Genomic DNA, 16,731 nt, shown 5'->3' on the forward strand with positions numbered 1-16,731 from the left:
CAGGTTTAAAAGTAATTACTTTCTCTGGTCCTTCAGTAAGTCCTCTTCTTAGTTTTACAATGATGAGAGAATTTACCCACAGTCATGAAAGTATCTGGACTTATGGAAACCTTTACTTACTCTCTGAGTCCCTGAAGAAAAAAAAATTACCGTTTCTAGTCTTCAGAGATTCCTTTTATAGAAATTAGGCTTCCCTGTATAGATTTCAGATAGTTGTCTCCTGTATTCTCACAAAGTGCTCAATGGTTCTTGTCCCTAGAGTTCATTCTTGATACTATCTCCTGCCTATCTCTCATTATTAGCATCCTACAAAACCATTATCTGAATGTAATTACTGGGTCTACCAATTAGAGGAATATTTAGTTTCCTCATTTATCATTCTAGATTAGCATCTTGGTCACTTTCCCTGTGGAGGTCTAAAGAACCATGGTAATGAGGCTAAATTACTAAGATCCCATTTTCAAAGCCTCAGCTTCCCATGCTACTTTGAAGAAAAGTCCTACCACACTGACTTTCCTTTCCCTGTCCAAAGCTATAAGTACAGTAGAGATGCCTTGGAAATACAAGATAAATTTTGAATCCGGTGAACAATTGATAGAGTTCATTGGCCTTGATAATTTTTCTACTTATCTCCTTATATTCAGGTTAAGTCAGACTTACGGGCCCCTTCCTTAGGGAAGTTTTAGTTGACAGAAGGTAAATATACTTAAATATACCACAAAGAATAAGAGAACATTAAATCCACCAATAAATGAAAATTCACTTACAACCACAAAGGATGATATTGTTTATGAGTGTCCATATTCATAGTTGTATATCTATACATACATGTGTATGTGTATATATGCATACATGTTTTATATATATATGTATATACATATGTATGTATATATGTGTGTGTGTATTCCAGCCATGCATAAATGATAGCTTAAAGCAAATAGTTAATGCAATTCATTGATTGACTCATATATTTAAAATAATTAAAATTAAGTGTGTGACATACCTCAGCATCATATTCCCAGAGCTGATTTCCTCTCATGTGGTGACATTTTAACATGATAACAGGCCCACTGAGTCTAGAAACATCTAAGCAGAAATCATCAGTACGAATTTCCTTTTCAGCAGTGTATGAAAATACCTGTAGAAGTGAAATACAATTAAAAAGGAATTCAGATCTGAAACAGGTCACACCCAAATCTTCAGGTTAGTTAATGATCTACATTGTTTCTAATCCTATAGGGAATAATTTTAATGGGTTTATACCATTCAAAGACAGAATTTTGCTATGCTGTAACAGGAAAAATTAATTCTATGCCCATGAATCTGGGAAAAAAGATGTGTTGTGGCTAACACAAGTGATGGCAGTTTTCCATGGCCATTTCACTATCTTGATTTGCCATAGCCTAGTTAAGAAACCAGATCAATATTGACAATCATTTTGGATGCATCATGGTGATAAGTTCAACTGTGCTATGAACTATGAATACAGGGCTATGCTTTTTTTTTTTCACAGAGGGGGTGATACATTTAAATTATTTGAAAAAATTGTAGGGACTATGGTATTCTCTACACAAATATACTAGATTACTTGACCAAATGACAAACAATTAGTCAGCAAGCAATTATTAAAGCCTACTATATACAAAGCACTGTACCAGGCACTGGGGATAAAAATTCAATGAAAGAAACAGTTACTACTAGCAAAGAGATTACATTCTGTTGGGATATATTGTTACAGTGTCAGTATACAATCTCAATATTCCACAGAAGGTTATTAATTATCTTGAATTACTGAAGAAATGTCCCCAATAAGTATTTTTTAAATGGAGAGCTTGTTTTAAAAGATAAATAAGTAAACACTTATCAATTTCATATGACTTCAGAGAGAATTGTTTCATTGGTACTTAAACTGTCAAAGAACTAGCCTTTTCTTGGTTTGTGTGAAGATCTCTTAGAAGAGGATTTACACTTTTAATATGACAAAGTCTATTCTTTTTGTTTCTGGATTGAATCAATAATTTACTTATGGCATCCCTCGTTAATGTCTCATAAAGAATATGAAAATCATCATTAAAGCTGTGTCATTCTCATTAATTTTGATGTGTTTGCCTGTTTTTCACTGGCAGCTGGCATTCTCCAAGGCTCCCTGCTAGCTTGAGGATCACTGAGCTAACTGACCTTTCCAGTTTCACTCATTTATAAAATTCTATAATAATTTGCCTTTCTACTATCTGTCTGTCTGTCTGTCTCTCTCTCTCTCTCTCTATCTCTCTCTCTCTATCTGTCTATCCATATCTATCTCTCTATCTTCCTATCTATTCATCCACATAAACAATGTTGGGGGCAGTTACTGAGAATTTCTGCAAGGAATTATGTAACAGTAAAGGGGTAACACAGGCCAAGCACTAGGCCAATGATTGAAAATAAATATCAGTCAAACTAATATTGTACATCAAATTTCTCTGGTGAGGTTAGGAATCTCATTTGTTTTATGCTTAAATTAAAGAGCAAAGTGTGATTTTATCTATAACTTACTTAAATAATTAAATTAATTCAACAATTCAACCAACATTTACTATATACAAAACTGTAATTTATGTCAGAAATTGGAAAGAAAAAAAGAATAGTCTTTATCCTCAAGAAGCTTATATTCTAAATATGTACAAAATGCATACCTAGAATTTATAAATATATTTATTTCTTTTATTTCTTTTCTTTAAAGTACAGAATAAAGAAATAGTCTCATGTTTTGGTCTAGGTACTATGATTAGTCTAAATAGTTTTCTTCAGGGAATTTAGTTTTCCTGATTCTTAGTTTCTTCATTTATAGGTTGATGATAATATCATTCATATCTCCAAATGGAGATTCTGGGCTAAAAATGTAAAAGTTATAATAAAATAGTTTTGTAAAAGTCAAAGACAAATAAAATAATTATCATATATTTAAAATATAAGGCAGATACTAAAAATGGGATCCTACATTAATATTCACAAGTAATTGCTCCAAAATAGAGAACTATTAATTGAAGTGAACATTAGCAGTCTTAGAAAATTCAGCACAGAGAGATGTAAAGCAATCTGGCCCCATAGGACAATGAACATTTTTTAATTAAAATGAAAGGCTCATGATATTAAAATGGAATTGATTATAAATAGCAAAATATTGGGAAGCTACTAAGTCATATTCTGTGATTTTCACACTGGGAAAATAAAATGAAAAATATATTTACAAAACACCAAAAAGCTACAATCCAGTAATAGTGCTACACAAGCAAATTGATTTTCTAACCAATATTTTTTAAAAGACTATTGATGATGAAGTACTATCTCCCTGAATCCACATGAGAGACCTCTCTCATATACACAGGACTTACCTAAGTACATGAACTCATTAGGGGTAATCTACTAAGATCTTTCCCTGGTGTACTTTAGTAGTGCCAAGTAAAGACTGGCCCTGAATACTAATTAAGTAGTTCCCCAAATTACCCAATATTGGGGCAATTTTCTACACCCAAATATTTTAAAAGCATTACAGAATTTGTAATTTGTTGAGCAGTATGCATGCAGTATGCATACAAAATTGTGGCTCTGAGAAATTAATTTTATAAGCAAACCACATTTATAATGATGTGCCTTCTTATTACAAGTTTTTGGAGATCATATAGTTTAATTCACTCATTTTTAAGGTGCTAACACTGAGGCTGAAAGAGGCGCAAATTTGCATAAGGTCATACAAGCAGCAGAGGCAAAATTCAGTCCATGGTACTTTGATTCCAAACACAGTGGTCTATTCTACCATATTTGCTTCTCATCTCTTACTAGTTAACACTATCATTGTCACTGGATAAAGAGGTTCAGGACCAGCTTGTGCCAAGAATCAGGGTGCCTAAATATAACCACTGAATTAAATTATATTTTCATCCAACTTAATCACAGCTTTATGTCTAAACAACTGGATCAACAAGATAAGTTAATTAATTTAAGATGATTGAAAGTACTTTGATAACCCCCCACACACAGACAATTGTTTATCCATTTTTACAGTATTTTTAGTGACACTGATGAGGCTTTTATGTTAAAAATACAGCCATGTGTTGCAAATCAGAATTGTTCTAGATGAGATTATTCCCAATATCCCATCCTTAAAGAAGAATTCTGGAGAGGAATTGGGTATAGATAATGCCAGATGAAGTTCCAGATAGCTCCAAGAAGAGGAGATCATTCATACCCATTCCTCAGTTTTATGTCTCTTATCATCCTCACATCAAAAGTCAAACATAGTGCTAAAAATGTAGAAAAGAGGTAGTAAAATCATGGGTATGATAAAATTTCTCCCTACCATTGTTTTTTTCTGGTTCAAGGTAGAATATACCAAGTGTGATTGATTTTCCTTTCATATTAATTTCTTCTTCCCTCCTTCTTTTAGTTTCTGTCAATCAATTTTGCCTTGAAATACAAAGGGTAAAGGTTGGGGTAGTGTTAATGCAACTCCCATTGTTTCATAGTTGCATGGTCCATGGATTTTTCTGGTACAAAGGCCTTTTGAGGAAACACTAGCAGGATTCCTGAGAAATGCAACCTCCTAGTAAACTATTTCCTCAAATTCAGCCATACTGCCTCATGTACCTCCTTTGAGTCCTTTCTTTAGGTCTGGTCTAGGTCTATTGTTATGCATACCTGGTAAACATTTAAAATGTCAACAGTATAAGAAATAGCCCTCTTTGTAGCCAGTTCTTTAGCAAGCTTACTGAAAATATGGATTGGGAATCAGTTTTGTTTGATACTACTCATACTTTGTTTTCAAAATTATTGTAGAATTGAGAAACCAATGGGGACTTCCCGAGGGATAGACTCTGTGACCACTTGCAAGTCTTGATATGAATGGGGGGAAGGGGCATACCCGTCTACAGGATTTGGTGTCATGAACCATCACCAAGGATTGAGTGATGAGAACTCCTGTACCAGGAAGCTTGAAAGTTGTAGGAAGAAACTGTCCTGTTGTTGAACCTCCAAATAGATTTTGAGAAGCTGAAGGTAACAGTAAAGCACCACAATTAAATCTCTAAACAAATAGTACCTAAATCCTATTGTTAGATCTATTTGCCTGAGAAATAAAACCTGGAGCTGCTCCCAATACTTCAAAATAAGATGAACATATTTTGAATTTGAACAATTCAATATAAACAAATGCCTAGATTGTAATCATAACATAGTAATTGTGGGTCAGGCTTTTGGGAACATTGCTACCGGGTACTAAAAGTCTAAGTAATGCCTTTTTTTCCTGTTTGATGACCAAATAATGACCTTATACTCTGCCATGAGATATTTTTACCTGACATCCTTGTAAAGCAATGCAATTATTTCAATTTCATTCAACCCTTGAAGGGAAAAAAATCATTATTTTCTTTGTAATACTTTCCAGGTTTTTGCACTCATTTTCACCCCACTATCAGACTTCTTTATTTTACCAGGATAGGAACAATTAACTGAATTCTGTGATTGATACGGCTGTTGGTCCTTTCAGCTTCGTTTTCAGAGAATGCAGGCTCCCTCTACTGGCCACTGAATTCGGAATCACAACATCACAGAAATTCAGAGCTGTTGAAAGGGACTTTAGAAGTAAAATCCATACTGCACCTTAACAAGAATGCCAATTATAACACAAATGATTGGTAGTCATCCAACCTTATAGACCTGCAATGAGAAGCACCCACTACTTTTCAATACAGTCCACTCAGCTTTTATAAAGATGTATTAAGAATTCTCCCCTCTACTATCCCTTACATTAAGCCTGAATTTATCTCTTTAGAACACTCATTCCTTCTTATTCTGCCCTTTGGGGCCAAGCAGAAAAAAGTCTAAATATTTTATCACTGGGAAGCCTTCCAAATACCTGGAGAAAGTTATCATATTCTCCTTAAGCCTTTTCTTTTCAGGGCTAGCTGGCTTTAACTACTTAAATTGACTCTCATGAGGCAAGATATCCAGTCTTCTCATCATGTCTAAGATCTTCCAAAAAATGTGGTGCCCCAAATTTAATGCAATATTTTAGAACTACCTGATGATGGCATGGAAGTGCTTATGGTTTTTCCTCTTCATTACTTCCTTATTTTGTTCTTGTTTAAATAGGCAATACATCAGATCTATAGACTTGGGAGCATGGGGTGAGAGCAATTTGTCTGAAAATAATCTGGGGGTGTTAGAGTCTTGTTAGTTCAATTAGATAGCAGTGCCATAAAATAGCCAAAGTGGTAAGGCTAGGTCCCAACAATTAATCTGAATGATAAATCCTTTGAAGCAATGACATTATTTGAATTTGTATGCATATTTCCATTGGACTGGAACCAATGATGATATTTTACATAATTATAGCTTGGAATAGTGTGAATTCAAATACATTTGTCCATTCCAGGGGATTCATTATTTGCACTAATGGGAATGAGTTGCAATATCATTTCAGGATGCATGAAGGGAGGCACAACATCCAGGGCTAACGAGATAATGAGGTTAATTCTGGGGGCTGTGATCAGATATAGGGAGTGCTGGTTTTACTTGTGGGTGACACATTTTGAGAAGAACATTGAATACAAGTTAGAAAAGGACAGAAATTGTTTTATCTTTATCTTTGTGTCACTGTTGCCTAGCACAGTGCCTTGTACATAGTAGGCACTTAATATTTAATTGAATTGATAATTTGGAGCATATTAAGATCATGGTAGATCACTTGCAGAAGGAATTAGGAATGCTTACTATGGAGAAGAAAATATTTTGGGGATATACAACAGCTATTGTCAAGCATTGGAGGACCTATCATGTCAAAGAAAGATCAGAATTGTTTTGGATGGCTCTAGATAGCAGAACTTAGAGTGGTAAATGGAAGCTGAAAAGAGGCAGATTTGGGGCTGATGTAAGGGTGAAACATTTCCCAATATGTCCAGTGATTTAAAAATTACAATGTTTCCTTGTGAGGTAGTAGGTTCCTTCTCACTAGAGGTCTTCAAGCAGAAGCTGCGTAACTATTGTAGAAAAGGCTTATCATATCCTAATTGAATTATATGACTTCTGAGGTCCTTTGCAGCTCTGGGAATCTGGGATTTTGATGTGTCAGTAGTGCTATTGCTTCCATGGCCCTCACATGACACTTCTCTCTCTTTTTTAAATTGAATTTTATATTTTTTTTTAATTTCAAATTCTCTTCCTCTCTCCACTTAGACCCTCACCTATTGAGAAGGCAAGGATTACAATATCCATTATACATATGAAGTGAATAAAACCATATTTCCACATTAGTCATATTCTGAGAAAAAATGAAAAAGGAGAAAAATATGCTATAATCTGCACTCTGAGTCCATCAATTCTCTATCTGGAGGTGGATAACATTTTTGAGCATGAATCCTTTGGGGTTGTCTTGGATTATTATATTGATCAGAATTTCTAAGTCTTTCACCATTGATTATCTTTACAATATCACTGTACATTTTACTCCTGGTTCTTCTCACTGCACTTTGCATTAGTTCATACAAGTCTTCCCAAGTTTTTTTTTTTCTAAAACTGTCCCCTTGATCATTTCTTACAGAACAAGAGAATTCAATCTCATTCATATACCATAACTTATTCAGCCATTCTCCAATTAATAGACATCCCCAGAGTTTCCAATTCTTTGATACCACAAAAAAGCTTCTATTAATATTTTTACCACACTTTTATTTATTCCAAATAAGATGTTCCTTCCTCACCCTCATTCTAGATGAAGAAATCTTGAGGATGACAAAACATATAAATGTTCCATAGCTACAATTCAAAAAGTTTATTGGCTGATGCAATTTGCCTTGGGTGAAGAGCTGTAATATTTTTAAATCAGACTTTTGTTTTAAAAGTCATTTTCCTATTGAAAAGCCAAGATGGCAGAGTATAGACCAGGGCCCAGTAGAACGCTTCCAACATTCTCTCCCAAACAACTTTAAAACAATGACCTCAAATAAATTTTTAAACAGTACAGTCAACAAAAAGTCAAAAGGTCATATTTTTCCAGCCCAAGACAACTTATTAGATCTGCAGAAGAGGTCTGCAACACAAGTGTGAGTGTAGGCCTGTAGCATAACAGAAGTGCCAGTGGAAGGCCTTGAAGGCAGTTGTAACAGCAGCAGTAATTCAGGAGCTGTGAACCCAGTAACAATAAAGGTGTTGAGCAACTGGTCAGAGAGAAATTACAGGGGACTTTTTTGTTGACACTGAGTGAAATTGGTGCTGATTGGCAACTGTATCACTCATAAGTAGCTCTGGATCACAATTCAAGTATGGAGAGGTGCCTTGTGATCTGTCACCAGAGAGCAGAGACCCGAGTTATAGTTCCAGGGTCAAGAGGAAAGTTAATACTTTTTGGCTCCAAAAAAGCAGGGGACCTGGTCACAGTTTCAGGGCCAAGAGGAGCATTAATACTTGCAACTGCAAATGAGAATGGGCCCTTACAGTATAAAAACCAGAGCACAGATCAAGAGAACCGTGACCATACCTCTCCACAGCTCATACCATCTTGGAAGTACTGAAAACTTGCCAACCTCCAGAATTAACTCTGAAAACAGCAACACAAATAGCCTGAACCTTGTCATAGTGCCTCACCACATCCAGTCAATCAGAGACCAATTTTAACAAAAAAGTTCAATGTTAAGAAACAAACTGGGAAAATGAGCAAACAACAAAAATGTTTTTAAAAATCTACCATGGAGGCAGAGAAGACCAAGACATAAATTTAGAAGAAGAAAACAATGTGAAAACAGCTAGAAGCAAAAAAATCTCAAAAAAGGCTAATTGGATCCATTGCCAGAAAGAATTCCTGGAAGAGTTAAAGAAAGCAATAAAAGTGGTAGAAAAAAAATGGAAAAAGAAGTGAGAATGAGGCAAGAAAATTATTTTAAAAAAAGAATTAACAGTTTGGTAAAAAGACACAAAAAGATATTGAAGAAAATGTCACCTTAAAAATGAGAAATGATATAATGGCAAAAGAGGCACAAAAAGAACTGAAGAAAAGAACTCTATAAAAAATACAATTGTCCAAATGGGAAAAAAAAGTATGAAAATTCACTGAAGAAAATAATTCCTTAAAAATTAGAATTTGGCAAGTAGAAGCTAATGATTCCATGGGACTTTAAGAAACAATAAACAAAGTCAAAAGAATGAAAAAAATAAATAACATGAAATACATCATTGGAAAAATAACTGACAAAGAAAATATATTGAGAAGGGATAAATTAAGAATTATTGGACTATCTGAAAGCAATGATAAAAAAAAGCCTAGATATCATATTTCAATAACTTATAAATTAAAGTGACCTGATATTTTAGAGCCACAGGATAAAATGGAAATTGAGAAAATCCACTGCTCACTTTCTGATAGAGATTTTCAGGAAAGTTGTAACCAAATTGCAGAGTTCCCAGATCAAAGAGAAAATATTGCAAGCAACCAGAAAGAAACAAATCAAATATCAAGGAGAAAGAGTAAGGATCACACAAGATTTAACAGTTTTCATATCAAAGGAGAAGAGGACTTTGGGATATGATAGGCTAGAGGGCAAAGGAGCTAGGATTACAATCAAGAGTCACCTGCATAGCAAAACTAAGCATAACCCTTCAGGGGAAAAATGGATATTTAATAAAATAGACCATTTTCAAGCATTCCTAATGAAAAGAACAGAAATGAATAGAAAATTTGACATACAAACAGAAGACTCAAGAGTAGAATAAAAAGATATACATGAAAGAGCAATCATAAGGGACTCTATGTAGTTAAACTGTTTTCAGTTCTACATGGGAGGGTGAAACATGCAAATTCTAAGAACTTTATCATTATTAGGGCAGCTAAGAGTGTGCATAAGCAGAGAGATAGGTGTGAGTTGATTATATTAGGATAATCCTCCAAAAAAGAATGTAGGAGTGAGAAAAAGGGATGCGCTAAAAGAAAGGAAATGTAGAATTAGACACATTTCTCACATAAAAGAGGTTCACAAGGAAGAGCTTTATAGTGGAGAGGAAAATGCTTAAACCTCACTCTCTTCAGAATTGTGTGTGTGTGTGTGTGTGTGTGTGTGTGTGAGAGAGAGAGAGAGAGAGAGAGAGAGAGAGAGAGAGAGAGAGAGAGAGAGATCTTACCCAACAGGGCAATAGGAAAGAAAAGGGATAAGAGATATGAGAAGGGATGCTAAGAAAGAGTATGGATTGGGCAAGGCAGTGATCAGAAGCATGACAGACCTTTGAGGCAAGACAGGATAAAAATTGGAGAAAAGAATACAAATAAAAATGGGATGGAAGGAAATACATAGTGTTTATGCCTGTGGGTATCAATGGGATGAGCTAGAACACAGAATCTAGAATCACAGGACAGAAGATAGCAGAATGCACTGCAAACCAGAATGCAACAATGTGTTGTGTACAAGAGACACACTTGGAAAAGACACATACAGAATTGAAATGAAGGACTCGAGCAGCCTATTACACTTCAGCTGAAGTGAAGAGGGCAGAGGTGGCAGTCATGATCTCAGATGAATCAAAAGCAAAAAATATACCTAACTGAAAGAGATTCAGGAAAACCACATTTTGCTAAAAGTTACCATAGGTAATGATGTAACATAAAAACAAATTATATCAAATGTCTCTGATAAAGGCCTCACTTTTCAAATATATAGGGAACTAAGTCAAATTAATAAAAAAAAAAAGCGCCATTGCCCAAATAAGTGGTCAAAGGATATGAACATTCAGTTTTCAGAAGAAGAAATCAAAGATATCTATAATCATATTAAAGTGTTCTAAATTACTATTGATTAGAAAAAGGTAAATTAAAACAACTCCAAGGTACCACTTTACACCCATCAGAAATGACAAATACTGGAAGATCTGTTGGTGCAGTAATGAACTGGTCCAACCATTTTTGAGAACAATCTGGAACTATGCCCAAAGGGCTATAAAATGGTGCATAACCATTGATCTAGCACTACTAGTTCTGTAATCCAAAAAGATCAAAGAAAAAGGGGAAAAAAGAATTTGAAATTGAGGGGATGCTCATTAATTGGGGAATAGTAGAGCAAGTTGTGGTACATGATTGTGATGGAGTACTATTATGCAATAAGAAATAATGAGGGAAGTGGTTTCAGAAAAATCATGGCAAGACCTATATGGACTGATATAAAGTGAAGTGAGAAGAAATAGGAAATCATTGTTCACAGAGATAGCAATGTTGTAATGATGATCAACTGTGAAAGACTTGGCTACTCTGGTCAATAGAATGACTCAAGTCTATTCCAAAGGACCTGTGATGAAAAAATGCTATCCACCTCCAGAGAGAGAACTGATGAACTGAGTGCAAATTGAAGCATAATTTTCTTGCTTTCTTAATTTTTATTTTTGCTTTTTGGTTATATGGCTAAAATGGAAATATGTTTCTCACACTTTCACATGTATAATTAATATCATATTTGCCTTCTCAAATTAAAAAAAAAAGTTTTATAGGTACACTTGAGGATGGAGAACTACCAATTCAAAAGAATAGAAGGCCCTTCAGTAGGCTAGGTTTAGCTGCTCTGCTTCCTGTGTGCTAATATTAAGAGAAGCTGCCATATCATTGCACTTAGACAGTACAATAAAGCATCTTTACAACCCAGCTTCACCAGCCATTATAGATTCACTGACATGTTGTCCCTCAATGGTGAAAGGCTGCTAGGATTTACTCTCAATGCTTTTCATTTCTCCAGGCCATCATTATTTGGTGTAAAACTACTTTAACCTGCTGGAGTTGTTGCTGTCACTAATACTATGTTAGCAAATTGTTGATCCAAATGATGAGAATAGGAATCATTTCTCCTGGTGCAGGATGTGCAATTGTATTTTGATTTTGTTCCAATAATTTTCTCTGTAGTTCTTTCAGGGGACTAGAAAAGTGGAGGGGGAGAAGGTGTCTGAGCTGAATCCAAACTTTATTGGTGTTTCTCATTTTCTATTTGAGAACTTATAAACACTGATATTTGGCAAAAAAAAAAGCCATTTTTCAGTTTGGGTAGTTGCTAGAATTCTTCCTAAGTTTTTTTTAAGTTCCTTTTTACATAGCCATTGAATTCTATTAAATGTTTTATATCTTACTTTAATTGATGCTTTCAGCAACCATGCAATATAGGTACCTTAAGTAAGTTTACCCTAATTTTAATGATGTAGAAAGCTAAATCACAGATAGACTAAGTGACTTGTCTAAAGTAATTTATCTCATGGGTAGAGTTAAGACTTGAACCATATATTCTGAACCCAAGTACTATACTTTTTTATATTATACCACATTCTATTTAAGATACCATGCTGTACCTCACTGGTTTGCTCCTCTTGGTCAATGGAAGCAGTCCTGGCACTGTGCTGGATGTTTGGAGTAGTATCAGATTAAGCCAATGGGATTGTCTGGAAGATATCAGACTGAGAAGGATTCTGAAATAATTGTATTATAATGTTGCATAATAAAGTGCTAGATCTTGAGCTAAGAACACCAAGATTTAAATTCTACTTACCAGCTATGGAATGGCAGGCAAATAACTTAAAATCTTTTGGCCTCAGTTTCCTCATTTATAAAAGTAGATTCATCATACCTCTAGTACCTACTGCCCAGGGTTAGTGTGAGTCTCAAGTGAAATCATATACATGCACACACATTTATATAAGTATATACACTTGCAGACATGTGAATATGTATATATTGCTTTGCAAATTTTAAAGTGCTATAAAATATTCTTATTCCCTTTTTTAAAGGTTGTGGGGAGGGAATAATCATTTATGAAGCACCTAATATGAGCTAGGTACTGTCTATGCTGGTAATTTTACAAATATTATCTCATTTGATTCTCACAACAACCCTAAGAGGTAGGTGCTTTCATCATCTTCATTTTACTGTTGAGAAAACTGAGGCAGAATAGCCATTAAGCTACTTGCCCAGGCTCACATAGCTATTAATTGTCTTAGGTTAGATTTAACTCATATCTTCTTGACTCTACACCTAGAGCTTTATCCACTGCTTCACCTAGCTCCATTTAACTCTCCATTAAGCTAACATCAGAAGCATGTGGACTTTGCTATGATAGGAAAAGGCTATTAAAATTAAATGTTTCCTCTGAAAATGTAACACTTGGTACTTCCTTGATAAATTTGTTTCTCCCTGTCTTTCCTTTCCACATCCACCTCAACCCCAGTAGAAATCAGTGGTTAACATCATATGATAGTAACTGATCTTAAGTTTTAACAGCAACAATAATGACAACAAAAAGACATGTAGCTATCAAGTACTTGAAATTTGTCATGTGGAAGAAGGCTTAGAATTGGATTTTTAGTCCCAGAAGGAAAAACTAGAAGCAATGTGTAGAATCTGCGGAGATGCTGATTTAGGATTGTAAGAAATAGTAACCAAGAAATAGAGCTGTCCAAAAGGGAAATGGATTGACTTGAGGGATTCTAGGCTCCTTATCACTGCAGATCATCAATAAGTGAGGAACAACCACTTATTTGGTTGCTATAGTGCAGGGATTATTAATCTTTTCTGTGTCATGGATGCCACTGGCAGTCTTGTGAAGCTTGTGGACTCCTCACAATCGAGTTTTTAAATAAATAAAATAAAATTCATGGAAATACAAAGGAAACCAGTTACTTTGAAACCCAGTTATGAAAATACATTAAAAAATCCATTGAACTTAGTTTAAGAATCCCTACTATTGAAGGACAGTTGAGTTGAAAGGTTTCCAAGGTCCTTTCCATCTCTGAGATTCCACAAATATGAAGATCAAGCCTTTAGGAATATTAGAAAAAAAGTATTATTTGGAAGATCCAATCTGAAATCATCACCTTCTAATTTGAACTCCCCATAATCTAGTCCACAATATTTGTTATAAAATCCTCTTTATTCTTCAAAAGTTCTCTAAATGCACTCACTATGTTCATTATTACCATAATCCAAGATATCCATTTACTTGGATATAGCTTCTGAGCTTAAAGCACTTCTGAACAGTAACCTTCTTAATTAAGCCTTCACCAGGCCCTTCCTTTATTTGAATTCCTCTTGTACATTCTAAAGAGTATTACACAAACTTTACTACTGGAGAATACTCCATCACACATTATCTTAGAGTATTGGAGTATATTGTCCCTCAGATGTTTTATTTATTTATTTTTTAAAAGTTTTTAAATCAGTACTGTGTACCAGACACTATTTAAGTAAAAAGTTTATTGTAGTAGAAAAATAGATCTGAGAATCATCAGAAAAAAAGATGATAATTGAAGATATGGGAGATGATGAGATTGTCAGATGAAATAGTCTACAAGAAGGGGAGAGAAGGAAAGGGAAGGGAAAGGAAGAGAAAATAAGAGAAGAGACCCTTGAACACAGCCCTAGTACATAATAACCTGGAGAATATCCAGCAAAGGAGTCAGAGGAGAGGCCAGGAAGGTAGGAGGGGAACCAGGATAGAATATTGTCATGGAAACCTAGAGAGAAGAGAGTATCAAGGCAAAGAGAATGATTGAATGTGTCAAAACTATGTGAAGAAAGGTCAAGAAATATGAAGGCTAAAATAGGACAAATAATATTTGGTGATTAAGATATCATTTGTAACTTTGAAGAGAGTAGTTTTAGTTACATGATAAAGTTGGAAGCCAGACTATATAAGAGTTGAGAAGAAAATGGAAGGAAAGAGAGTGGAGGCACAACTTTTAGATTGCTTTCCCAGGAGTTTATCTATAAGTGGGAAAAGAAAAATGGGATGACAGCTAGTGGGAATGGACTAATCAAATAATGATTTAAAAAAGAATTTTGAGAATGAGAAAGATGTGGACATCTTTCTTGGCAGTAAGGAAGCAACCACTAAAAAGGAAAAAGGACCCACTTGTACAAAATATTTATAGCAGCTCTTTTGTGGTGTCAAAGAATTGGAATTTGAGGGGATGTCCATCAATTGGGGAATGGCTGAACAAATTGTGGTATGTGAATGTAATGGGATATTATTTTGCGATAAGAAGTGATGAGCAGGTGGATTTCAGAAAAACCTGGAAAGACTTACATGAACTGATGCTGAATCAAGTGAGCGGAACTGGAGAACACTGTACACAGGAAGAGCCATATTGTGCAATGACTAACTTTGATAGACTTAGCTCTTTGCAATACCATGATCCAAGACAACTCCAAAAGGCTCATGATGGCAAATGCTATCCACTTCCAGAGAAAGAGCTATGGAGTCTGAATGCAGATCCAAGCATAGCATTTTAACTTTTTCTGTTTTATTTTTTTTTCTTTCTCATGGTTTTCCCCTTTTGTTCAGATTCTTCCTTTACAAAATGACTAATGCAGAAATATTTTTTTAACATGATTGTCCATGTATAACCTATATCAGATTGCTTGCTGTGTTGGGGAGGTGGTAAGGGAGAAAGGGATTTAGAAAAATTTGCAATTCAAAGTCTTATAAAAATGAATGTTGAAACCTATGTTTACATGTAAATGGAAAAATGAAATGCTATTTACAAAAAAAGGATAGATTAAAATAAATGAGAGTGGGGATGATAGAGGGGGCAATCTGTTGAGGATGTCTGGATGGAATGGGCTCACTTAAGCATGTAGAAAAGTTTGATTTGGTAAAGAGAAGGACTGCTTCTTCATATGAGACAGTTATAAAAGAGGAGACAGTAGTAGAAGGCATTAGGCAATCACATCTTCTCTACTAGAGTATAATTACCTGAGAAGCATACTCATATTTCTTCCATATTCTTATAGTATCTGGTACATTCCTGGGCACACAGTAAATACTTGTGGAATTGAATTTAAAATAATTTTCTTTGAAATCTTTTAATCCAGTTTTGTGGTTCCTGCACAAGCACAAAACTTAATTTTGTAGTAGGTTCATTTTAATAGGGTGACAAAATTAAACTATTTGTACATTCATGCAAACCCTTGTTTGAATCTTGTGGTTCATCTTTTACTAGTGACAGAAGTAATGTATGTTCTTTAATTTTATTGTGTTTGTGGGTTTATTGTCTGTAAACCCAACCTAGACCTTGATGATCAAGTGGTCAATAATGAAAATAATGAAAGTAGATTGATAAGAATCTTCTAACCACCATCAGAAACATCAACTGAAATACAGCCAACTTTATAAGATAGAAACTGTGTCTGAACTACTTATTCAAAAATAGTAGTAAAAACTTGCAGTAAGGGATTGATTAGAAGTAAATAATGGTTTTTGAAAAATGAAAATTCATCTTAAGTTATTGACCCTCCTACATTCACCATTTTCTTTATTGCTCTCTAATTTTTTTTGGTCTTGAAGAGATTCCATACCTCCAAGGAGCTACTTCTAAAGGCCACAATTACTAATGCAGAAATATCAAAGGGAACCCACTTTGGAAACCTCACCCACAGCTATGCCAACCATAAGCCAATGCTTTCTTCTCTTCATAGTTACTCAAAAGATTATACTGAGGAAAAGAAACTCAATGAATTTCTCTAAAATCAGAAAGGCAGAAGATGACAGTATGTTAAAAATGTCCTCAGTGGGTTGCTGTTGTGGTTCTCAGTGATTGGTAAAATACATGGTGATACATATGCAGAGTCAATGATCCATATTGATCAGAAAGAATGACCATACAAGACCATGCAGACTCTGTTTTGCTGTTGCATGGTCTATTTTATCAGCTACAAATTGCTAGTAAAAACTTCTGAGCAATCCT

The 16,731-nt window shown here is 34.7% G+C and overlaps 1 protein-coding gene across 1 annotated transcript in view; it reads right to left on the reverse strand.

Annotated features, from left to right (window-relative positions):
* The window catches only part of LOC114045905 (polypeptide N-acetylgalactosaminyltransferase 13), an 816,024-nt gene that overhangs the window by 24,541 nt on the left and 774,752 nt on the right, over positions 1-16,731 (reverse strand). Inside the window, exon 11 of the mRNA XM_027866100.1 lies at positions 1,004-1,138. Within this exon, the coding sequence (XP_027721901.1) occupies positions 1,004-1,138 (135 nt within the window). The remainder of the gene's footprint in view (positions 1-1,003; positions 1,139-16,731) is intronic.

This window comes from Vombatus ursinus, unplaced genomic scaffold, assembly GCF_900497805.2.
Source record: "Vombatus ursinus unplaced genomic scaffold, bare-nosed wombat genome assembly UNPS02014779.1, whole genome shotgun sequence".
Taxonomy (NCBI): Eukaryota; Metazoa; Chordata; class Mammalia; order Diprotodontia; family Vombatidae; genus Vombatus; species Vombatus ursinus.